Source organism: Manis javanica, chromosome 6 (genome assembly GCF_040802235.1).
Source record: "Manis javanica isolate MJ-LG chromosome 6, MJ_LKY, whole genome shotgun sequence".
Taxonomy (NCBI): Eukaryota; Metazoa; Chordata; class Mammalia; order Pholidota; family Manidae; genus Manis; species Manis javanica.
The window spans coordinates 138,538,549-138,562,600 of NC_133161.1; the positions used below are offsets into that span (position 1 = coordinate 138,538,549).

A 24,052-nucleotide genomic window follows, 5' to 3' on the forward strand; every position below is an offset into this window, starting at 1 on the left:
CAGCAGAAGGTCCCAGCCAGGCACCAGCTGCTCCTCCTTGGCTTGTCTCACAGTGGATAAGAGGCTCGACACTACAGAGGCTGCTGCAAAGGCTCAAGGCTCCACTGGTGCAGGGAATGGAAGTCATTATTCACCCAGCCCAGGGCCGAGCTGAGAAAGCTGGTGCAGCAGGCCGGCCTTTGCAAAGGGCTTCTGAATGGGGATGCCACAGGGAATGATTAAAAATGGCCTTGCCTGTGCCTGGGTGTGGATGACTTCTGCCCTAAATTGTTGTTCAGGGAGCTGATCTCTGGCCCACAGACTCCGAAGAGTATCAGAGGTTTCTCTGGTTGACTGTGATCTGCAGGGGAAGCAGAACCTGCTTCCTGGGCACGAAGCAGATATCCTGTCGGCTTCACATGTTTTTGGAGCATGGCAGGAGCAGCTAGAGGACCCAGCGATGGGCCCCTGCTTTCTGAAGAGGAAACCTTACGGCTCAAACACCCTCTGTGCTTGCCGTGTACTGCCAAGTAAATGAAGGCCCAGAACTATGATCAGATGGTTCAAATGCCAGCTCCAGCACACACTGTGACCTCGGGTATGTCACTTAACCTCTCTGAGCTTCCATTTCCTAATCCACAAAATAGGAGAGATTCTCTCAGGACTGTTGATGTGCAAATGGCAGCCTGGTGTTGGGACCACTCCCGCTTCTAAGGAGCTGGTTCCATCCTTCCCGCCACCACTCATCTAGGAACCTAAGTGTGCTAGAAAGTAAGCCCCCTCAGCCCAGCCTGGGTGCCCCCAGCAGCATGTACAGCCGCTCTCCTTCCTCAACGTGTTTCCAGCACAAAATGTTTCCCTTACCAACACCTGCACTTCAAACAATCAAAACAAAGACGGGACAGTAATGGCGTTTGCTTTATTTTGTTAGCAACTGCATTTTGGGGGTTGATGCAAATAACCCAAGGCCTTGCCAGGATCACTGTTAGGTGGCAGAAGAGGGTTGCATCACAAGGAGAGCACTTTCAGTGGGATGTAGGGCCAAGCATTGAGCCTCACATTTGCTTTGAGCCTGATATCAAGTCTCTCCTATGGAGCTGACGGTAGAATTTTCTCCATGGGGTGAGTAAGAGTGAATTAAGTAAAATAATGTGTGTGAAGTGCTTTGTGAAGTATAAAGTATATACAAGAGTTAGCTGTGGTTAATATCCCGAACCAACCAGAAGACAGGACCCAGAATCCCAGGGCAGTGGAAAGAAGACACACTTTTTAATTAGGACACACATATAGTCAGCTCTCAATTATCTGCTGGCAAATTGTCCCCATTCCTGGCAAATGCTATCACCAAGACTGTTTAATGAAGTCCTCTGTTAACATTTCACAGCTTCTTATTTTGCTCTTATTTGCATGAGTCCCAAAGGGAATGAAAGTCCTTTATTAGCTGAAAGGCAAAATCAGTTCACATCTCCGTCCCCTCCTAGAGAAGGTGTGAGCCACAAAGACAGCAAGCTGGGAAGGGTGGCAGCAGCCCAGCTCTGCATGGACCACTGTAGAGGTGATATTCTCCACCTCTGAGGATGTCAGAGCAGGAGACAGGAGGCAGCTCCGTCACTGGGTTGGGTTTTGCTTGAAGTATTAAAAATTCCCAGAACATCAAACACATCCATATTCAAACATGAATACCAAAATGCATTCCAAAGCTGAAAATAAACATTACTCAGGATTATTCATTATTTGGGGATGTCCATTATTTTGGATTATTCACACTCTTGCTCCTCTCCATGAACAATGGTAATTAAGAGTTGATTGTACCTGGACTCCAAAAGAGAAGAAATTCAGGCTGTTATGATTTATTTATAACTGGGAATGACTCCAGCAGCCTTGAAAAGATTCCTCCAAACACCAGGTCTAGTTGCAGTCCCCAATACAAGAGTAGTGAATGACACAAAAGTACCTTGTGCTGCAAAGCCAGCCTGCCTTAGCCACGCAGTGCGCTCTGGATACAGGCCAGCTTCTGTGCCTGTCAGCAATGTCGGGCCTTCACGGAATACCTGGAAAACTGCACAGGACCTTCTGATGCCTCGAGCATTTCACAGAAGAGCCTTGGGGTTCACTGCACAGGAGCCAGAGGCCGGTCTTGTTCCCTCCAAACCCGCTCTGTCTCCAACCACGTCATACACTGGGGTTCCATGTGAGTATCCCATTCACAAAAGGGTTGCGTGCACTTAAAAAAAGTGCAGAGACTACTGACCTCATCCAGTGCTTTCACTGTGCAGTGAGGAAAACCTAGACACACCCTTTGAGAGAGAAACAGTAGCTTGACCAAGGCCACTGAATACTAGGGCCAAAACTTAGGAAGACTACAGTCCCTCGGCCCATGCCATTTGCCTGGGACAGTGCTACTCAGATATGGGCTCGGAACTGCCTGCAGCAGGATTACCCAGGAAACTGTTAAAATGCAGATTCCTTGGGCAAGCTCAGACCCACTAGCTCAGAATTTCTGGCTTGGAGTCCAGGAAACTGTATTTTTAGCAAACTCCCCAGGTGATTCTTATGCACATGGAAGTTTTAGAACGATTTCCAACTGGCAAGGCTTTAACAGCATGAAATAATTATTTCAAGATGTTTGTTTTAGAAAAAAAAAAAGATTTTTAGGATATGAATCTTCCCCAAACAGACTAAGTGTCCTTGGCAGATTTGCTTTAACTTCTTTCTGCATTTTTATTCTTTTCAGCTGCAGGGCCCCCCAAAAAATGACTTTGGATAAACTGGGACATAGGCCATTAGGGCTGAAAGGGAGGGACCTACCAGATTGACTACTAGGCTAACCCTGCTTTTACAGACGGGGAAACTGAGTCTTAGGGAAGGGAAGAGTCAGGGCCAAGGACACACAGCAAGACGTGCCAGGGGCAGCACCTTCCGGGCCCGGACACTCATGGAGAGGACAGCTTCTCGTGTCTGCACAGCTGTCACCCTGGGGCCAATCCATGGCCCTGCCTCCTGCCTCCCCAGTGGGTCCCTAGCGGATGCGCTCTGAGAGGGCTCTGCAGCAGCCCTGCCCGCCCCAAGCCCATGCCTACAGCTGCCTCTCAGACTATGACCTTAGTTCTACCACTGCCTCTCAGCATCACTTTCCTTGTCTCATGCTGCTCCCTACCCTCCTCCAGCTACGGTTCAGTGAGCACCTTTTCCTGAAGACACAAGAGCCTCAGACTCAGAAAGAAAGGGGCTTAGCCTGAACCCCACAGCCAGCCAGCAGCAGCCTGAGACGACATCCAGGATCCTCAGCTTCACGAGCTGCCTGAGTGTCTCCCACCTACACCACCTTGCCCCCGCCCCCATCACCACCAAAGACCACAGTGCTCTGTGCTCCGTCCTGGTCACACCCCAGGATGGTGGCAGGCAGGGAAGGATGGGCTCCTTCACAGGCACCGGTGTACCAGTATTTCCAGCAGCACCTGTCAGTGTCTTCTTGGCATCTAGAACGCTGCTGAATGGATGGAGGATTATCCCTCCCTGCTCCTAATGAGCAGAGGGCAGGCTGGGGCTGGGGCCATAGGCTGATGATCAGTAGGTGAAGGATTTATAGTGACTTTGGAGTCACCCTGCCTCAGCCAGCCCCGCTGCTCTTTATTGAAGACTCAACATCAGTGAATTGTGCGTCCTGGGAGAATCACCGGCTGCCTGGGCTGCCCCAACTCGGGCAAGGAATGAGGTGGGAGAACATGCCCTTGGGATTTCTGCCCCACATCCAGCCCTGGGAAGAGCAGTCCAGCTCTCCCATGTAAGCCCAAACAAAAATCCAGAGCAGTTTCTGGAACGTTCATGATATTGGCAAGCTTTTCCTCACCTATGTATCAGATTAAGTTGCCAGTGGCTGCAAATGGAGATGCTGAGACTGAAAATGTTTCCAGCTCTCTCTCCCAGCAGAGCTGTAGGGAAAGAAGGCCTGTGTTCCACCCCTGTCTTGTTCTTTGGGCTTCTCTGTATCGTTAGACCCTATCCAAAGGAGGAAGATTGGGTTAAATGACCTCTTGCCATCCCAACAGGGCCTCTAAGCCTGTGCAAACTTTGGCAAGAGTTAAATGTGCCACCCAAGACAGCTGCTGCCAGTGCCCCCAGTGCAGAGTAACAGCGTCCCTCTTAGATAGTCACATCAACATCTGTAACTTGCCATATGGGGAGATGAATTCTCAGGTCAGCACCAGATGAGAGGACCCACTGTAAAAGAGCTTCTCCATGCCCGAGTCACAGCGAGCGCACAGCAAGTGTGAGTTATCCGTGCTTTCCTCCCCAAGACCCACAGATCCAGCCCCACCCGGGGCCTCTTCTCCTGAGTGGTTCGGTATCCCTCTCTATCAGCACAGATTTCAGTGCCCCCAAAATGTCTTCTCCTGAGGCAGAAATGGTACCACCCCATCCTCCAGGCCAGGGACCAAGGGCCTTTATACCTTCATCTTTCTCATCCCTATGAAGTACGATCAGTTCTACCTCCAAATGGTTCCTAAATCCATTTTCTTCCTTCCACTAATGCAGCTTCAGCCTGAGCCCGTATGACAGCAAAATCCCCCTGACCAGCCTCCTATCTTCAGATTATCCTCCCTTCTCCACCCTCCTCGCTATTGCCACCGTGATCTTTCTAAAACCCAAAACCTTTGATTTTTCACCAAGTGCAAGCTTCTTAGCAGCATTCAAGGGCCTACACAGTCAGAGCTACCACGACTCTCAATTTGCACCCTACCCCACACATCTCCAGGCAGCCACACTGGGCATGGATCACACCAGGTCCCTATAGCAAAAGCTGCCCTTGCAAAGGGCATGCAGGGCTCTGTGCTCTTTACAAAAAATGTCCTGTTTCATTCTCACACACAACCCAACAAGCACTGATTACTATCCCCGTGGGGAAACTGAGGCTCAGAGGGACTGAGAAATGTGTCCAGGGACACACAGCAGTAATGACAGAGCTAGAGACCCAGCCTAGACCACGGGGCATCAGTGTCTTTATTCCATGAACACACCTTACTTGTGCTATTCACCCTCCCAGGGAACAGTCCCTCCTTCCCTGCAACTTGCTTACCCATTCAGGCCAGCTCTTTGGTGGCTCCTTCCCCCATGCCCTCAGAAGGAAAAATCTCTCTCCCTTGGGCCTTTCTTTATACCTCATTTTGGACTCTGCTTGTGCAGCGCCTTTTATTCTGGTTCTTTGTACACATATTCGTCTCCTCCAGACTCTAGACTCTTTGTCATCCAAGATACATCAGCCCATCCTCTGCGTCCCTACACCTGGTCAGGGGCTTTGGAGGCTGGTGGGATGGGACCTGCCTTGCCTGTGGCCACCACGGCTCTCCTAGGGCTGGCACCATCACTGGTACCATTTAACACTCCAGAGCAATCAGTTTTATAGTTAGTCAGCGGACTACGACATAACCCTATCACCCCTAGTCTTGCCCCCTGAATAGGTCACGACAGGGCATTTTCCAAAAGCTCATCCTCCTGCATTAGGAGCCGGCCCCATGCCCAGTAGCAGGAAAACAGCAGAAGTCCCGATTCAGGCTTCCAGGTATGATCTGAGTCATGCTGTCCCGGCCCCCTCCCACCCCGCCTGGCATTGCTCTGGTGTTGGCAGGGGTCACTGAGCTGGCTCCTTTCTCTCCATCTCTTCCGCCCATCTGCTTGCTTCTTGGGACCAGAGCAGCTTCCCTTAATCTCCTAAGAAGCAATTTGCATGCTCCAGGCTGGAAGAAAGCTGGCAATAAATATCCCCAGCACAAGTATTCTTAAGCCTTCCCCACTGGTCACTAATAACAGAGCAGACGGCAGCATTTGAGCCTCTTCCGCATGGCTGAGCAGGCAGCTCCCGGAGACTGACGCTGGCTGGGACACAGCCACGGAGACCTCAGATGCTCTTGTCTCTCACCTGTGTGACTCACAGGAAGAAGCAGATTCCAATACGTCCAACTTCAGATTTACAAAGCCTCCTCTCCCAATCCAGGATCCCTCATGACAGGTGCGGTACAGCCCCAGTCTTAACAGTCCTGGGCTCATGAAAGACCATGGATAGTGATGCAAATAAATGCCTTTATGAAACACCTTCTGCATGTCAGCATCATTTACACACGAGGCCCTATCCTCACAGCAGCTTTGCAAAGCAAGTATGTCAGATGAGGAAACTGAGGCTCAAGGTGGGTGAGGAATGTGCCCCAGATCATACTGCTGGTGACAGGGGCAGATTTCCTTTCCAGGGCTGCCTAACCCTACGTTCTTTCCACTGCCCAGGACCCAGATCCTGGCAGGTGCACCGCCACGTGGATACCTGAGCCTACTCAACCACTCACAGTTTGCTTGTATTTTTCTCCTACCCAGAATGATTCCTCCTCCAGGGAGCCTCTGTTTTCTCTCCCAACGCCCATGCTTGTAGCAGGCCTTTCTTAAGCCCCAAAGAACTTTATGTGACCTCCTTATGAGACTGATCACTTTCCTGCCTGCAGTCCATGACTTGTGGCCAAGTATGGCCATCCACGGACTCTCAGTGAGTTTTTCTGAATGTCCTGAGAGTTGAGGGAGGCAGGGTTCCAGATGGGTGCCCCATGTTCAGGCACAGCGGAGCAGGGGATGCTTCCCCAGAGCACTGGACATGTTCTTCCTCCACCTCCTCCTGGACTATTGGGTGGCCTTGGGGCGTCACTCTGCCTTCCCAGACCTTGTCTCCTGGCAGTTTCCACCCCTCTGAAGCAGCAGCATAAGTACAGCCCAGGCACTTGTGTTTGCAGAGTGCTGGGCTCCTTGGAAACATCCCAGGTGGCCCTGACATTCCTGTCCAGGCCTGGCTGTGATTAACCCTAAGGACCGTGGTCACCTCCCCGTCACACTGCTTCTGCAGCAAAGACCTGGCTGAGGTGCCTGGTGCCGGAGAAGGGAGGTGGGGAGGGAGCACTTCCCTGGTACCATCCCTGACCAGCCCCCATCTGACTTCTGAGCCTGGATCAAAAGAGGGAGATTGCAGGGGATCCAGAGACATCAGCACCCCTTACTCTCTGCATCAGGCTCCAGTGCAGTTTGTACCAAGGCTTTCTCTTCTCTGTTACATGAACCCCAAATCCCATGCTCTTTGCACTACTCTGTGCTCACCCCATAGATAGCTGGCTTTTACCACCACTGTGGAACCACCTGGCCACCAGATCGGTAGCTGGGGGAGAGACACAAACACACAAGCCTATAGGGGTGGTAACAGACTTGAGACACTAGAATGTCAGAATGTGTCCCCAAAATACTTGGGGCTAACAGTTCTGTGTGGCAAGTATGGCTGAGCACATGGCTGCTCTGAGCCTGGCACGGAGGACCCTGACCACCCTGGGCCTGGGGTCGCTGGGCCCTCTTCCCACCTGTCACACACACACGCAGACCCAGGACCAGGCCACAGCCCCGTGGGCTCCTGGGCTCCTGAAGACGGCCCCGACCACAGTCCCCTCCGGAGTCTCTAGGGTGGCTGGACAGCAGAGGGGCCTTGGGCTTCTCACCACACGTATTAGTCCCAGGAAAAAATTCATCCCTAAAATTCTAAACCAGAGACTGTCAAACATTCTGTAAGAAGAAAAAGAGCTTGTGGAAGAAAAATCCTAAGTGGGTAATACGGAACAGAAGCAGAGAAGGTCTGGCTAAAGAAGGGTGGGACCCAGAAGCCAATTCATTTGCCACCACCCACACACACACACGCAAACACACATGTGCGCACATGATGGAAGCCGGACCTCCAAAGCACTGCCCTACAATCACACATCTGGGTGACTCGGCCCTTCTAACCTCAGTCTTCCACAGCAAAATGCCCAGGAAATAACGGAATTGTGGGGTGACCTCGGATGGGGGCCAGAGGTGCACGAGCTCAGAGAGGAGCAGGGAGTCTTCAGCGTTTTAAATGTGTTACTGGAAGACAGTGGGGACCTCCCAGAGCCAGATGGTGGAGGTTCGTCCCATGCTAATGTGTTCTGCGAGTCCCTGAGAAGGGACCAGGGGCCGTGGGGGCAGGGCTGGGAGGGGCGGCCGCTTCCAGAAGCCTGGTGGGCTGATGGAGAAGCAGGTGGGGGAGAGAAGGAGATCAAGGGAGCTTTCGAGAAAGCAGTCCGGAGAAGCTGAGCTGTGCTGCCCTTGAGCAGGGGAGAATGGTGCTGGGGACCTGTGGCCAGAGGGCAGGGCAGCCAGGGGGCAGGAGGGGCACACGCCAAGCTCAGGTAGGGCAGGGGGCCCAGCACCAGAGCCTCCACGGCCTCCAGATGCCCACCTCCCCCGCCTGCTCTCTGGGCAGGCTGCACCTGTCCCTTTCAGCCCTGAAGAGCTGCAAGTCTTCCTGCCACCTGCCGTCCTGACCCAGAGCCCCTCCACGTGGGCTGCACACGCACTCATCAGGATGGGGCTCCTCCGAGCCTGCCCTCCTCTGTCCTTCCCAGCCAGAAACGGTCCCTGCTTCCTGCAGTTTAGAGAGACGCTCCAAACGCCGCACCGCTCAGCGCTTCTGTCTGTGCTCCTTCTGCCTCGGCTCCTGCTGCTGCTGAGCAGGTGGACTGACGGGAGAGCACTGCACAAGGGGCCGGCCCAGCCAGACGCCAGTCCGGCTCCTGTCCCGACTCCAGTCCTGACAGGCGCAGGAGTCTCGCACCAGGGCTTCTGCTCTGAGCTCAGTGGGGAGAAGCAGGCCTTCCTCCCCAACCTCCATGCTCTGGAGGACCAGCTGGAGAGTTGGCAGGGTGCTCTTTTGGCCTGCAAGGGCCACAGCAGCCTGGGTGTGCAGGGAGACATGCAGGCTTTGGGCAATCACCTGAGGGGCTCTGATATGACCCCTGGAGCCCCAGTTCTGCAGGGCCCCTCTCTTCCTGGGCCAGGACCATCCTCCCCAGAAGCCAACAGGGAAGTTTGCGTGCAGCCTCCAAGAGGCCCACATCCCACTCCATCTAACCCACCAGATGTGGGAGAATCCCAAGTGCCTTTCCATCCAGGCTGTCTCCTTTAGCATTTTCTGCAGACTCTTCAGTTCTGACCAAGGCCAAGGGATAGCAAGGTCTCGGGCGGGCTTTCAGACTTCCCAGGGGCTGAGGGCCGTGTGGTAAACGACCTCGGGATGTGCCTCTGAGACAGCACTGCTGGGCCTAATGTCCCTTTTCCACCATTCAGTGCCCTGGGCCCCTGACCACCTCATCTTATGTGGGTCTGATATGATACTCATCTCACAAGACTGACTGCAGAGAATTCAAACAACCCATGTAAAGCTATTAATACATGTTCTGCATGCAATGACAGCTACTATTAATTTCTAATAAAAATATTATTTAGAATATATAACTAGTTTTTTAATAATAGTATATAATATAGATATATGAATAATGACTATTAAGTATATATATAATATATAAATATAATAAGATAGTTATATAAAAAGTACCAATAAGTATTGCACCTCCTTTCCTTCATCCCCCCACTGCCATCCTGGCTGGTACCGGACTCCAACTTGAGCCTTAATTCTGAGTTGTTGACCACCAGCTGGTTGGAGGCTATGTAAACTCAGGGAAGAACCAAGAAACTGCTTTTCACACCAAAGATCCTCCGCTTCTCTTTAGATGGTCTGAAGGGGCTGCCTGATTGGTGGGGTGGGTACCCGTTTGCGAATCAAAATCTGGGTTCCTGGCCCTTAATTCAGAAGCCAACATGGAATAGTGGCAAGAACACAGGATTTACAATCAGAGACACTTGGGTTTGAATTACACTTGGACCCCCTGAGTGACCTTGAGCATATTGCCTTATTTCTAGGGGCCTCCATTCATCTATAAAATGTGAGTAACAACAGGTAACTAGCATTATAATTATATTTGAAGACCTGGCATAAAGTGGCTCTTCCATGAATAACTCAGTTATTTTTGTCCTGTAAAGCCTGACTCCATGAGACTTCCCTTTATTTCCTACTCTTCTGTGTGGTGTACTTAGTACAATACCTACCTAGTCAGTACTTTATAATATAAACACAGTTTTCCTACAGTGACCCCTGGTCTCAGGAGTCAAACTAGAGTAGGTAAGCTCCAAGTTCACAGGCGCATTCGAGATTTATTCAATGCTTACATGCAAGGCCAGGCACAGAGAAGGCAAGATGAAAAGACAGCCAAGGCCCCTGCCCTCAAGGAGCTTGCTTTCCATTTTTATCTACTTTTGTTTCTTTGGCATCTGACATATAGCAAATGCTTGAGAAGGGTTTGAAGAAATTAAGGGAGATGAGGAGAGAAAAAGGAAAAGCAGGGAAGAGGGGGAAGATTAAAGAACAGCCAGCATCAGTGAACAGCTAGCACAGGGCTGCTGAGCTCTAGGGAACAGACGGTCAGATAAGCCGGGATGGAAGGTCAGACCCTGTACTGCGGACAGCAGAGAGCCAGTAGAGTTTTATCTTTGAGAAGGGGGAAAACATGAGGAAAGTGGTGAATTAGGAAGAAAAATCCAGAGCAGGATTTGAAAGCAAGGGCCTAGACTTTGGGTTGTAGCCATGGGAATGGACAGGAAGGGGTGCACCCGAGGATGTGGAGGGAGGCTGGGCCAGACTTGGCAATGATGACAGATGAAAAACCAAAACATCAAGAGGGAGGTCACGCTGACCCCTGGGCTCCCGGGAGAATGGCATTGGACAACATGAGAAACTGAGGCAGAAAACCTGGGATGGATGGTGCAGGGTATGTCGGGTCTACAAAGAGAGCAGGATTTAGTCGATGCAGCATGTACTCTGTTCTCCAATCAGTTGCCAGGAGTGGTTGGGTATAGACACAGGCTTGTGGAGGGGCGCACCAGCTTGGATTCCCCTGTTTCTCCCAATACAGCATAATACCTGCCTCCTAGCAGGTCTCAGGATATGTGTGTTGCATAAGCCAGTGTTCTCAGAGAGGTTCCTGTCTACTGACCATAATGCCCAGGAGGCTATAGAAAATTACCCCAGGCTCATTCGCAGCTCACCTCTTGGGAGTAGGAAAGACGAGGAATAGAAACAGAGTGAGGGACTGGGCGTGGAATTCTTTGGGCACAAACCCACTTGCAGGGCTCTCACACTGTGTTCCTCGGGGCTTTGAGCCTGAAGGAGAGGCCTCAAGTGCTGTCTCCTGCCTGCAAAGAAAGCAGATCCATCCCTCCACCTCTCTGCCCACAGCCCCCCATCATTTATCTGCCCTAGAGAGTGACACTCCACTTACGCTTCTGTTTGAAAAAGCATCCATCGATTCAAAGGAATAAATATTTCCAGGGGCTTATATTTAATGTACAAAAATTAAAATTAGGCTGATAAAGAAAACTGTCAATTGGAGCACTAACCATTCCCTTCCAGAAAAGAGTTCGCAAATAACGTCCTTTGGGTGGGTTTTTTTGAGACTATCCTGTTCGTCTGCCTCCCCAGAAACATTCTTACCACAAAAGCCAAGGGAATCCAAACAGACTAAAATGTGAACCCGAACCTCTCTCTGAAGCCTGCTCAGAGGGACCTGCATTCTGTCCCCAACTCAGGCCCTCTCCTGCTCCTCCTTAACCTGTCAGGCTCTTTCTGGGGCCCCAGATCCTATCTTGGGGGATCATGTGCCTGCCCAACTCCTGGTTCTGAGACACCCATCGGAAGGTCACAGTGACGCCTCAGTGTCATCTCTATAGCCTTCTTCCAAGCTCTCCTCCACAGCCAGGCTTCCATGGTCGCGGCCCCTCTTCCCCTTCGGGGGGCCCTGCACACTGCCCATGCTCAGGTTTCTGTCCGCCATGTGGACTCACCCTCGCACCACCACCCTCCGCACCTCCACCTGCAGGGGCCCCTGCACCCCATCTCCCCAGTCATCCTCACCCAGGCCAGGAGGAAGAGGGAGTGGAGGTGGGAGGGAGGGGACAAGTACCCACTGCAGGCATCCCTGTGAGTGGACAGGCGGAGGGCTGGGCCAACACCACTGCACGCAGAGCCTTCTCGGGATAGCCCCTTCCGCTCCCCGCTGACAACCTGATAATTCTCTCTGATAACACAATCTTTGGCAGCCATGGCGGCTGTCTTGACACTGTCCTTATAAGAAAGATTTTTGAGATAAAAGAATGAGCTGTGAAATCATCATTAGAGCCAGGAGAAAAGAGCCTAGGAAAGAAATGTTCTCTGCCCACCACCCTCCTCATCCACCTCCCCTGACCCTTCCCTGCTGCCTCTGCTCCCGGCCATCCTTCCCGGCTCCCTGGCTCCCTTCTGCCTCTCCTTCTGCACTTCGCCCCTCACCCTCCTGCCAGTCTCTCCCACTCTCCTTCCTCTTCTTTCATCTCTTCTCTCCTTCTCTCTTGTTTTGCTTCCAGAAACAGTCTAATTACAACAGAGAACTTGAAGAGACAGAGGGGGAAAAAAAAAATCCCACCACACATAACTGATTAAAATGCCCTATGAAATCTAATTTGTAAAGCTCAAATCAGAATAAAAAGTGTTACTCCCACAATTCAGGGCCAATTTGATTTTTAATGAGACTCCTCAGAGACCCAGCCAAGATCTCATCAGGTTGCAAGCCCAGCTACCTTCCCCACCTGTCGCATACTCTCTGATCTGGACCTCTGTCTCTCCTCTTGGGGGTCTCTGCCAGCACCCCAGCTCCTCTGGGAGCTAAACACCATGTTTCCCATCTGCTGCTGAGAGCTCAGCCCTATCTGTGGTCTGAGCCGGGGACTTTGTGTCCCCAAGATGGACAACAGCTGGTATCCAGGCCGTCTGTGGCTGTGCCTGACGCTCCCAGGTTGGGGAGGAGAGGATGTGGCAGCAGCCTGCCCACCAGGTCGCATTCCTTGGCTCTGTGTATCTGCAGAGCTTGCTGAGGAAAAGAATGTGGGCTTAGAAATCAGATGCACCCCAGATCCAACCTGGCTCTAAGGTCAGGTTACTTTGCCTTTCTGATCCAGGTTTCTTTGCTGTGAAAGGGGGATATTCCTGCCCTGAAATGTAATTAAACAGGTTACAAGTGGGAGGGCATGTGCAGCACAGATGGCACGTGGGCCAGGAGCTCAGTAAATGTTAGCACACTGTTGTCCCTTTGTCCTTTCAACTGTGGCCTCCCAGGAGGCACGGATCACATCCCTGCCTCTTCAGCAATCCCTCCAGGACCAGGTTTAGGGGTCTACACACAGCCTCGCTCAGTAGCTGAGAACATGGTCTTTAGAGCCAGGAAGCCTTGGATTCAACGCCCTGCTCCTGCCACTAGACGCCCCCTGGACAATTCAGTCAATCTCTAGGCCTCTGTTTCTCAGGCCCCTGCCAAACAGGGTTCCCACGGCCCCTCTAGGTGCAGTGGGAGCTGTAACCACTGAAGGTCAGACTCACCCAGCACCTGGTGAGCCACGAACAAGCACAACTTCTGTTTCTATTTTTTACCTCTCTGTGCCTCATTTCCCCGTCTGGAAAATGGGGACAAAAATAGTACCTATCTCATAGGTTGTCATGAGGATGAAAATATTAAAAAGCATTATTTTAAAATCTTAGAACAATGCCTGGCATATTGCACCCCCTGTGGGTATATTTGTTTAATAAAATTCGAACTGACTGGCTTAGATGGTTCATTGCCCCCCTTGCATTGCGGCATGTGTGGGGAGGGCGTGGGGTCACACTGGTGCTTTCCTCCCACGTGATGGTGAAGCTGAGGGAAGGTCTGCCGCAGAAAACAAAGCAACAGGGAGAACTAGCTGAGACATTCACGTGCTCCCTGACCACACTCTGCCGCATATCACACCACCCACCCTGCTGACTTTGGCCTGAGACCCATCCTGGGATCGCTAGAACAATCTTACCTCTTGGATTCTTAGGTTTAACCGAAGCACACACCACTCTCCACCCCTGCTGCCTCCCTGCCTCACGCCTTCTGCAAAATGCTTCTCCTGGGGGTCTCTCTCCTGCCTGTGCCCTGTGGAAGTAGGTGAGCAAGTGGCAGTGGAATTAGCCAAACGGAAAGGGAAATAGTACGTCCTTGTGCAGCGGGGCATGGCCTGTTTGGGGGCTGTCATGAGGATGGCTGGCCCTAGCCTTAGTGGGCATTAGCGGTGGGCGAGCAGGGAGGCCACAGCTGCGAGCCACTCCTGAAAGCAGGGAACTAAGCTGAGGGCAGATAGGAAGTGAGGCGCTCCAGGGGGTGCTTGTCCCCCAGGCCAGCTTCAGCTCTGCTTCCACAGTTTCAGGGAAGCTCTCCAGGCACTACTGTCTGCAAGTCACTGATTGCTGTGCTTGTCTCCTTCCTAGGCCAAGTATACTCCTTCAGCCAGCAGCCCCAGGACCAGGCCGTGGTGTCCGGGCAGCCGGTGACGCTGCTGTGCGCCATCCCGGAATATGATGGCTTCGTTCTCTGGATCAAAGACGGCTTGGCTCTGGGTGTGGGCAGGGATCTCTCAAGTGAGTACCCGCCTCTCCCCCTCTCCCCCGGTCCCTAGGAGCACTGTGTCCTCGGAGGCTTTGGGGGATTAAGCCTCCAGCTCTCCTTGCAGATGGCACGGGCAGTCAGGTTAGGCGAGCCCTGGGTGCAGGACCCACAGGACTCCGAGTGCCCCCCTGACTACTGGTAATGAATTAAAACTAAGTCCTCAATTCTGCCGGCTGGTCCTAAACCTAATACAATGTTGCTCTAGAGGATTTGTTCTAAATCAAACATGATTCATGTAGAGCCAGATTTCCAGAGGTAAAACATCCCTGTTTCTTGGTCCAAAATGTATTCATTCCCCACCTCAGTCACAACCTGGTTTTCCCAGCTCCCATCCATGAAAGGGAGCTGAGTAAATAGAAAACAAAAAAACCTGGCTGGCTTTAGGGTCACCATATGATGGGAAGGAAAGAAAAGGAATATTTAAAATAAAGCCCAAACCTTGTTGAGCCCATGCAGGCTGGAATTGAGCGAAAGGGTGCTTGTGGGCTCCCATGGCTGGCATCTAAGCTCCCTGACTGGTGCCACAGCCCCTCATCTGCTAACTGATGTCAAGCCCAGACAGATGTCTTTCCAATCCGTCCTCTCCCCTGGGAGAAAAAGAGCAGAATCATCCTCCTGGTCACTTACCCATTAGCAAATATTATCCTCCCCTCGGGAGGTAAGCATGTGACTGTTTGCTAGGCTTTGCATAAACTGTACAAGCCAGAACGAAGGATCTGGGTGTTCCCACAACTGGGGAATAGCTGAGGGTGAAGGAGGAGGGAAAAATACTCAGTATTCAACTGAGAAGCAGTTGCTCTCTCGTGGTGTACAGCTGCAGGAAAATAAAAATTGAAGTGCACTCAGTAACATGATGGTTGGGAAATTAATATTTAAAAATGTGAGTTATGTCCTGCCAAAAATGTATACTGAAACATTATAGCAATGGTCAATAGCATCACAGGGTTTGAGTGCCGCAGCCCAGCTGAGCACAGACAAAATACACAATATCTCCAAAATATACTGCGCTGCCATAAAACCTAAGTATTATGGGAACCAGCCAATTTCAAGGACTCTGAACTCCTTTACCCTAGAGAAACTGGGAGAATGAGACAACCTTCCCAAACTAGAATCAGTCATGCTCCGCATGGCTCTGAGCTTGGCCCAGCATTGCTGCTGGTTAACCCCACTCTGCGTTCCTGGTCAGTGGTTTGCAGCCTTCGGTCAGGGACTGGGATCTTGTTGGACTGATGGTCAAGAGGAGGCCCCAGGTCACCATGGATGGTTCAGAATGGTCATCACCATACGGAAAACATTTCCGTGCAAGGCTTTCTGGGATCAGGATTGAGTCCTGCTCAGTGCTGAAAGACAATGGGCTCTGATGAACCGCATGGTCTGATTCCTCTCCAACGTGACCCCATTTATAGAAAGAAGGTTGGCCCTTTCCTTGCAGAGCCAATAAGCTCAGACTCCTGGTAAAGCGTTTTCTCTGTATTTGATCTCCTGTCCCCAAAATATCATGATGACAAGAATGATAGATACGTGCTCAATAAAAAATGTTTGCTTGCCTGATAAAAAAAAGTGACAGCAATAGATCTCAGTTGAATTCAGAGAGTATTTGCCAAGCACTAAATACAAGTGTTTCTGCGGGGAATCTGAGTCCCAGTACTGTGGAACTTCAGCCTGCTGCAGCTCTGTCTTCTCCTATTTTAACTGTGGCCCATTCAGTCTATCAGGAATGATGCTCTAACTGAAGACTTAACTGTCTTTCTGGTCACCTAGGCTGGAAAAAAATAGTCAAAGGAAATGATTTATAAATACGTGCCCTCATATTGATAGGACATTTTTCTTTGAAGAAGCTCAAGTACTTCTCAGACATTATCTCATAAATCTACAATGATCCACTGGAAGAAAAAGAAGACTATCTCCCTTTATTTGACAGGTAAACAATGTCACAGTTGAGAAAGAAATTGATTTAAACACATGCCCCACCCCAAGGCATGGGATGCTGGTGTCTAACCCCCAAAAGGCTCAGACACCCGGTTTGCTCTCACTTCTAAAGATAAGGACGTCTTTGGCGACCCTACCTCACCTTACTGCATGCCAGTCACTTTACATGGATTTTCCTACCAATCTCCCCCAGAACTCCATGAGGTACTAGGGTTGTCCCCATTTTACTGATACGGAAACAGAAGCACCAAGACATTCACGTAGCTTACCCACGACCACAGAGCGGGGAAGTGATAGAGCCGACATTTGAACACAGGCAATTTGACGGTGGAATCCAGACTCCCCATAGTTTTGGCTTCCCTAAGAGGAGCAAGAGAGAGTAATGATGCTGTGGAAAGAGCTAGAACTTCCTCAGAAACTATGCTTCCAGGCCCGTGTTTTCTGAAGACGCTGCCGTCCTTGGGATAACATCACAGCTCTTGCCTAATTAGGCAAATACAAACAAACCCATCACTGATGTTTTCAGCAGCTCAAGAGAGAGAAATCCTGCTGCTGAATAACTTACGAGACAACAAAACACAAGCTCCAGCCAAGACGCCTGCAGGAGACCAGAGACTAATCAGAGGACAGCGGGAACCAGAGACTGGGCTAGAAGGGCTGGGGGCGGGGAGGCAGCTACATGGAGGGAGTTGCAGGGAGAGGACTGGACTGCAACCCATTTCCAGCCCCAGCCTGGCCCTGGAAAGAGCCAGCTTGATGTACCAGGCCCCCTCCAAGGGCCTAGCAGAGGGCGGAGGACAGCCAGTAGAGGAGGTGGTGCTCTGGGAGGCACTGCGGATTGCCTTGTGAGCATCTCCGGCAGGCCTGACCCGCTGTGGAAGGCAGGGCCATTTGATTGTGTGATGGGGACGATGCTAGCCCCGAAGACATGAGCCTGAGGGACTCAGCCTTGCAGGAAGCACCCAAAAACCATACTGAGAGGACTAGCAGAGTATCAGAGCTACGTCCAGTGCCCAGTGGGTGCTGATGGTCCTGCACAGCCCACCTCAGGGAGCCCTGCCCCGCCTCTGGAAGACCCTTAGCTTATGGAGGTGAGAGGGGCCTTAGGCCTCCAGTATTTCATCCAGGGTAGAAATCTCCTCTGCAGTGTCCCTGATCGGCAATCATCCAACCTCTGCTTGAATACAACCAGCGATGGGGACCTCACTATCACCTCTGGCAGCCAGGTCCTTGTTGGACATCTCAAACTGTTCAAAACATCCTAAAATATTTCCCCATATTAATTCTGCCCACTGGGGCCGGTGCTGTCCTTGGGAGCTACATGAATGCTTCGAACCCACATTAAGACCCTGAAATAATTGAGGAGAGTTATTGCATGTCCCTCAGTTTGTCTCTGTTTCTGCATCTTTCTCACTTGCTTAACCCCTAGTCTTCTCTTTAAAAGGCCAATGTGCCAAATCCCCTTTTCCTAGGGCTCATCTCTGAGCACTTATGCTGTCCTGGTGAAGATCCTTCAGAAAGAGAAGCAGTTTGGGGCCACTGGAAGGTGGGTGGGCCTCCGAGTTGAGGAGGGGACCAGGACAGGGAGGGACTGGCGGGGGCAGTGGCAGAGCTCGGGTAAAGGGATGGATGGAAAACAGATCCTCCTGGGAGGTACAGCAGACGTTTAGGACCCAAGACACAGGAAAGAGAGTATCCACCCCACCTGGCCAGCCACAACTTATGCTGGGATTTATATTCACTCTACACAGCAGCGGGAAAGCTGATGAATCATTTATCATTCTCAAGCTTCTATTTATCTATTATTCATCACCAGTGGTATAAGGGGCCCCAAATTCCTAAGTGTCCAGAGCATCTCATAAGTGCTTAATCAGGCCCTGGGGTTTGGGGTAAGTAGTAGGAAAGACTAGAAAAGGACCACTTGTGGTTCAAAGGGACCAGAGGGTCCTGGGCACTGGTAGTGGGGAGGGGCCTAGATTTCTACTTCTTATCCATCCCAAAACAAAACTTTTCCCCTAAAGTCTCTCTTGATCCTGTTCCAAGTATTTCTGTGTTTTCTTCCTTCTTACTCTTGCTTGTCTTCTGTTTGTGAATCTCAGCCTGGATCTCTCTGTCTCTCTGTGTGTCTTCTCATCAAAATGCATGCCTGCTTGGTAAACCACAATGCTGAGGGCACCACTTGCTGGAGTACCGACCTGCTGTGTCCATGCTCAGCATTTCCACCTCTGCTCTCTCCTTCTTCTCTAATAATAGCTTCCCCAAATTCTTAAACCTAAATCTGATACCCTAAATCTTAAACCCTATACACACACACACATGCACACATGGCCCTAAGCCCCTGGGAAAGCCCTTATTTCTGTTCTCCTTACACTGAGATCAGGGCCCTGGCAGTTGCCTGCTCTGCCAGCCTTTAAGACCAGCCCCTGCTCAGGGGTCCCCCCGCTGTGCCTGCCTGTTATGAATGTGTCTGCCATCACTGCCCCAGCCCCCCTTGATATGCCCGCTGTCTCCGCAGGTTACCCACAGTACCTGGTGGTAGGGAACCACCTGTCGGGGGAACATCACCTGAAGATCTTGCGGGCAGAGCTGCAGGATGATGCCGTGTATGAGTGCCAGGCCATCCAGGCTGCCATCCGGTCCCGCCCCGCACGCCTCACCGTCCTGGGTAAGACCCTCAGCAAGTGGGGGTGGGGGTGCTCTGGGAAGCACCACGGCTCTGCTCCAAGACTGTTCCTTCCAGCCAGACCGGAGGGGCCTCTCTGCAGGCCAGAGCCCCCAGGCATCGTCCCACAGGGCTCTGGCCACTGCTATCCCATTGTGTCAGGACCCCTTTCCCCACAAAAGGGGGAAAGGGAAAGTTCCTGTCCTGGAAATCAGGAGGACAATGCCAACCGACCCGTGACCCCATAGGTCCAATCCCAGTGTGCTTGACTCCAGCTTGGGGAACTAAAAAGGGCTCCTGGGTGCTTATTTATTCAATCAGAAAGCATGTTCTGCACACGTGACCTGTGTCAGGCCCTGTGCTAGGAATAGAGGTGCAGAGAAGAATGTAACCCATCCCTGAGTGACCCCCTGTGCATGCTAACAGAGCCCCCCCGCCCTCAGCCAGCTGTCAGACTCAGCCTGGAGCTTGATTCCCCTCTGATGCCAGCATCCGTAGGGACCACCGCTGAGCTGGTTCTTTCCCCACCCCCACTGCTCCCTGGGAATTCTGTCTCTTAGGTGAGGAACTAGGCAGCCTAAGTTCTTCCTAGAGAAATTCTTTTCAACCTCTAGTTCCACGTCAGACCTCTTCCTCCTGGTCTCTGGTTCATCTGGGCTTCCCAGGAGCCCAGTGTCCCCGGGACATCCTGCCTGAAGAAGCCCTGCCTCTGGCAGACCGACCTGAAGGTGAGGGAGTGGGTGCAGCTTTCCACTTAGACTCTGTCCTCCTCCTCCAGCCAGATGTTAAGAGGATGGAGGCCCCCTAGGAGCTGGCTCTGCACATAAATAATAATAGCTCACATTTCCATAGCACTTTACAGGGACTCTCAAAGCCTTTTCCCTAATGTTACGTTACCTGCTCTGATGCAAGTCTGCGGGATGGATTATTGCCCCTGATAAGAAACTGAGGCTCAGAGAGGCCGAGGGGCCAGCCCAGGGTCTCCTGACTGGGGCTGCTGCTGCCCATCACAGCCTCCCTCCATGCTCCTCTGCCAGGCCGCACAGGAGATAAGGCAGCAGCAGTAGTGGGGGGTTGGGGGGAAGGAGGGAGTTCCATTCCCCCTGCCCGCCTCTCAACAGCTGCTGTGAAGATTTGACAACGAGGCCTGCAGCTGGGCTGCTGCCTCCTCGCCTGGTGTATAAGGCACACGGCTGCTCGGAGATGAAATATTTAAGAGCGTGTCAGGTTATCTTCAGATCTACATGGCCAGCACATGAGGCAGATTATCCCGAGCACAGCAGCAGGCAGGCCCCAGAGGACAGCTTCCCACGCTCGGAGCTTGGCTTCTGGAATCAGGGAGGAGGAACTCGGGCCAGCCTCAGAAACCTCCTTCAACCTCTGAGTCTCCTCTAGCCTGTGATGAAAGGAGTGAGAAAATAAACTGGGTCTGGCAGGGGAATCAGGTGGGGATTACTTGGTAGGGAAGTGGGCCTGCAGGAAAGCAACCAGGGATGTTAAAGGGAGGGGTACCTGTCGTCATCCCTCCTGAGACACTGGCAAAAATGGGAACAGGTGTACAGTTTGGTGTGGGATTTGAAGGGGGATTTAGTGCCTGATGCACACTCTGATTTTTGAAGGTTGCACAATGCCAGCATAGGTTTGCTAAGGGAAGCTGCAGGGAGTTCATCTCTAGAGGTTCAGCCTTCTGTCTCGTACGCCTTCTGGAGGGCACCAGAGAATGCTCAAATGAGAACCTAAGTACTGCCACCCCTGACTTCACACAAGACCCAAAATAGACAGACGCATCTCATCCTTACGTTCTTGTCCCGGAACCAGGCTTCACCCCTTCAGACCCTCCCATTCACAGCCTCCTTTCCTTTCTAGGAGCTCAGCTAGATGAGAGAGTCCAAATTATTCTCAATGTTTTACTGGCAAGGGAATTGAGACTCAGAGAGGCATAGGTACTCCCAGGAGGTCACATTGCTTAATTTAACACTCAAAATAGACCCCAGAGTTTCCAACTCCAAACGCTGTCTGTCCAGACTCCATGTTCCTAAATGCCAGCAGAATCACCTTTGTCTGGCCGGCTAAGAGGTAGGGTCTGAGAGCAGGGCCTCGGGATCAGATCTGAGCAACTCAATTTTGTCTTGGGTCACATCTGATATGCATTCACTCCCCCATTTCCCTCTCCAGGGGTGTGACATGGCACTGCCTTCTGGGCACAGAACTGGTGCATGAACAGGAGATATTTTCCAAGTCTGTAAATCATTTGAAGATAGGAAAGGGGGAGTTTCCAGGGAACCTAGTAAGAGGGCCTGAGTGGAATTCCGGAGACCCAGAAAGGGCACCTGAGCAGACATTTGTCCATCAGCCTCCGTAAGGCTCCGTAAAAACCACTCCTTCTTAACAGCCTAACCCAGGCAGGAAGGAGTTTCCCCAGGCCTCCCAATTCTCCATGGCCACCCTAGGTCCCTACCCACTGGCTGATCCTGCAGGTCCTCACCCCCAAGCTGGTCCTGCAGGTCCTCATCCAGGACTCTGCCTGGAGTATCCAGCCTGGCTGAGCTTCTCTGTGGCATGGGAGCTGACCCAACCTTCTGGAAAGGCAGCCCTGGTCTATTAGGGTTGTGGGTAGACAGAGTGGCTCTTCCAGCAGAGGGGAGAGGAGTGTTTCTACCCTGGCCAGCCAGTTTCCCAACCAAGACCCCATCTGCTTTGCTGTGACATCCCAGCCTGGGAAAATGTCCCAGCCAGTTCCCCAAGTGGGAGCTGCCTTCCCTGTGTTCCAGCAGTGAAAGAGCTTCCTAATTTAGTCTGTATTTGCCTGAGATAGATTTTTAATTAAATAAAGTAAGAGCCTGATTAGAACCTGCAGAAGATGTGAGAGCAGAATCAGATGGTATTCCAGCAAAATTGCAAAGCAAACACTTTGGCTAGAACAGAGGGAGACTCCCGGGGGTCTTCCATTAGAGCACCAAGTGAGGAGGGCAAATACAAGAAATTATATAGCCAACAGATGTGCACCGTTAAAATATGCATCTGCCAGCAGCCTGCTCAGCGAAACCAGAGGGCCAGCTCACAGAGCCTGCCTTGCTCGCTCCAGGAAGGGCGTGGGGACCCAGGCCCGGCAGCCAAGCCTGGAGTCACAGACACATTAATTAGCCCTGTGTTTCTTGTTCTCAGATGCAATCAGGGAAAGAACAACTTGAGCTGAGCATTTGCTACCCCAGGGGGCAGAGGAAGGGAGCTGGGGGCTGAGCAGGGGAAGAGAGGACAGGATGGAGCTTGAAAAGCTGAGCAAGGCAAAGGCTGGGCCAGGCTGTATTCCCTCTGTGACACAGCCAGCTGCTAAAGAGCATCCTTGACTCAGGCCAGGTCAGGCAGTCATCTTTCCACCCCCACAACATCTCAGGAATCACAGTACCATGATTCACAGCAGTAGATGCAGGCAACATTCATGGTGCTTTTATCCATCTGTGTGATCAACCTCTCTGGGTCTCAGTTAACTCATTTGTAAAATGAAGGCAGTGATAAATAAGATGATCTCTAAGAACTCCAAAAGCCATGACTTCCACCACAAGGAGCCCAACTTGCTGCACCAACTAGTTTAGGAAAATGGCCCACCGCCACTGGAACCAGGGTTCATATGGTGAGGCAGGCACCAAAGGTAACTGATTTAGGTGTTTTAGACAGCATCCCACTTGGAGGCTAGAGGTGGGGCCTCTCAAACTCCTGCCCAGCCCTGGGATTCTGGACTTGGCTGTACATTGTAACGCCAAAGTCTTCCCTGTGTAGCCAGCCATCTCTGCAGGGACTCGGCATGGCTGGTGTCCTCAGGCTCCCGTGCACGTGTGCAGCGCTGTGGTGTAAGGAGTAAGAAACCTGGGCTGGGCAGCAGAATGCCTGCATACAGCTTACACACTGGGTGACCTCGGGCAAGGTCCTTAGAGCTTCCCCTGGGCCTCTGGTTCAGCTCTCTATAGCCAGTACTTAGTACAGCGTAGGCATTTCAGTAATATTTGGGTTTTTTTTTAAATAAATGAATGAATGAGTGAATGAATGGAGTTTCTGGTTCTTCATCTATAAACTGGAGATTGCAAAAATACCAATCTCCTAGAATTGTGAACATCAAACTAACATACATATACACATTAAAGTGCCATACATTTTAAAGTTACACACGCAAGCAGACTGAAGGGCCCCCACCAGTAAGATGGCGAACTTCCGGCTTCTCTTCCGTGTCCTCGGTTCCCCGACGGCGCCACCTAAAGACCAATCACCTCTCTCCCCACTCCCACTCCCAGCACCTAGCCAATAGCCACCAGCCCCGTAGAAGTAACACCACAATCACCCCATGCCCCTTCCTGTATAACCCAGCACCTTTCCCCAGTAAAGCAGAGTTCTCCGGTGAATTGCTACTGTGTGTCGCTCCTTTCCTTTCACAGACCACTCCTCCTCTCTGCAGAAACCTCCAAGTTGAAGAACTTTCCAAACTGTTTGGGGCCAGAGTTGTAGGGTTGATACTGCATTTGATCTTTCTAACTGCCTGGAAACTTGGGAAGCAAGGAGTTGGGGGACCCAGAGAAGGGAGGAAATGGGTGCCAAGGATTCAATCAGCAAATATTTACTGAGCCTATGATGTGTCAAGCATTGATGGGGGGCATTCGAGATTCATCAGTAAATGAAAGAGAAAGGCACCCTTGCCCTGGTGGAGCTTGGATTCTAGCAGAGAGAGAGAGAGAGAGAGAGAGAGAGACAGCCAATAAATAACAAACAGAAAAAAACAAGAACACTGCATAGTTATGCGGATGTAATAAATGCCATGAGAAAAGGAAGTAGAAAGGGTAAGGGGATTGGAAACAGGCAGGGACGATGGTAGATATCCGTTTAATTATTTAAAAGGGCATTTTCCCTGTCTTCCTCCCCATTTCACTCTTCTTCCTGGTCTGTTCTAATATTAACTCTGCAGTCTTGTGGCTCCCATTAGAAACAAAGCTTCCTAAATCAACGTGAATTATTTAACTGCAGAGACTAAGTCCATTCGATTCAAATAAAGAGGGCATCTTTAAAATTA

General features: G+C 51.4%; 1 protein-coding gene across 6 annotated transcripts in view; it reads left to right on the forward strand.

The window, feature by feature from the left end:
- The window catches only part of KIRREL3 (kirre like nephrin family adhesion molecule 3), a 518,771-nt gene that overhangs the window by 410,897 nt on the left and 83,822 nt on the right, over window positions 1-24,052 (forward strand). For all 6 annotated transcript variants that reach the window (XM_073239501.1, XM_073239500.1, XM_073239497.1 and 3 more), the window contains exons 4-5: window positions 14,228-14,377; window positions 18,850-18,999. In XM_073239501.1, the coding sequence (XP_073095602.1) occupies window positions 14,228-14,377; window positions 18,850-18,999 (300 nt within the window). The remainder of the gene's footprint in view (window positions 1-14,227; window positions 14,378-18,849; window positions 19,000-24,052) is intronic.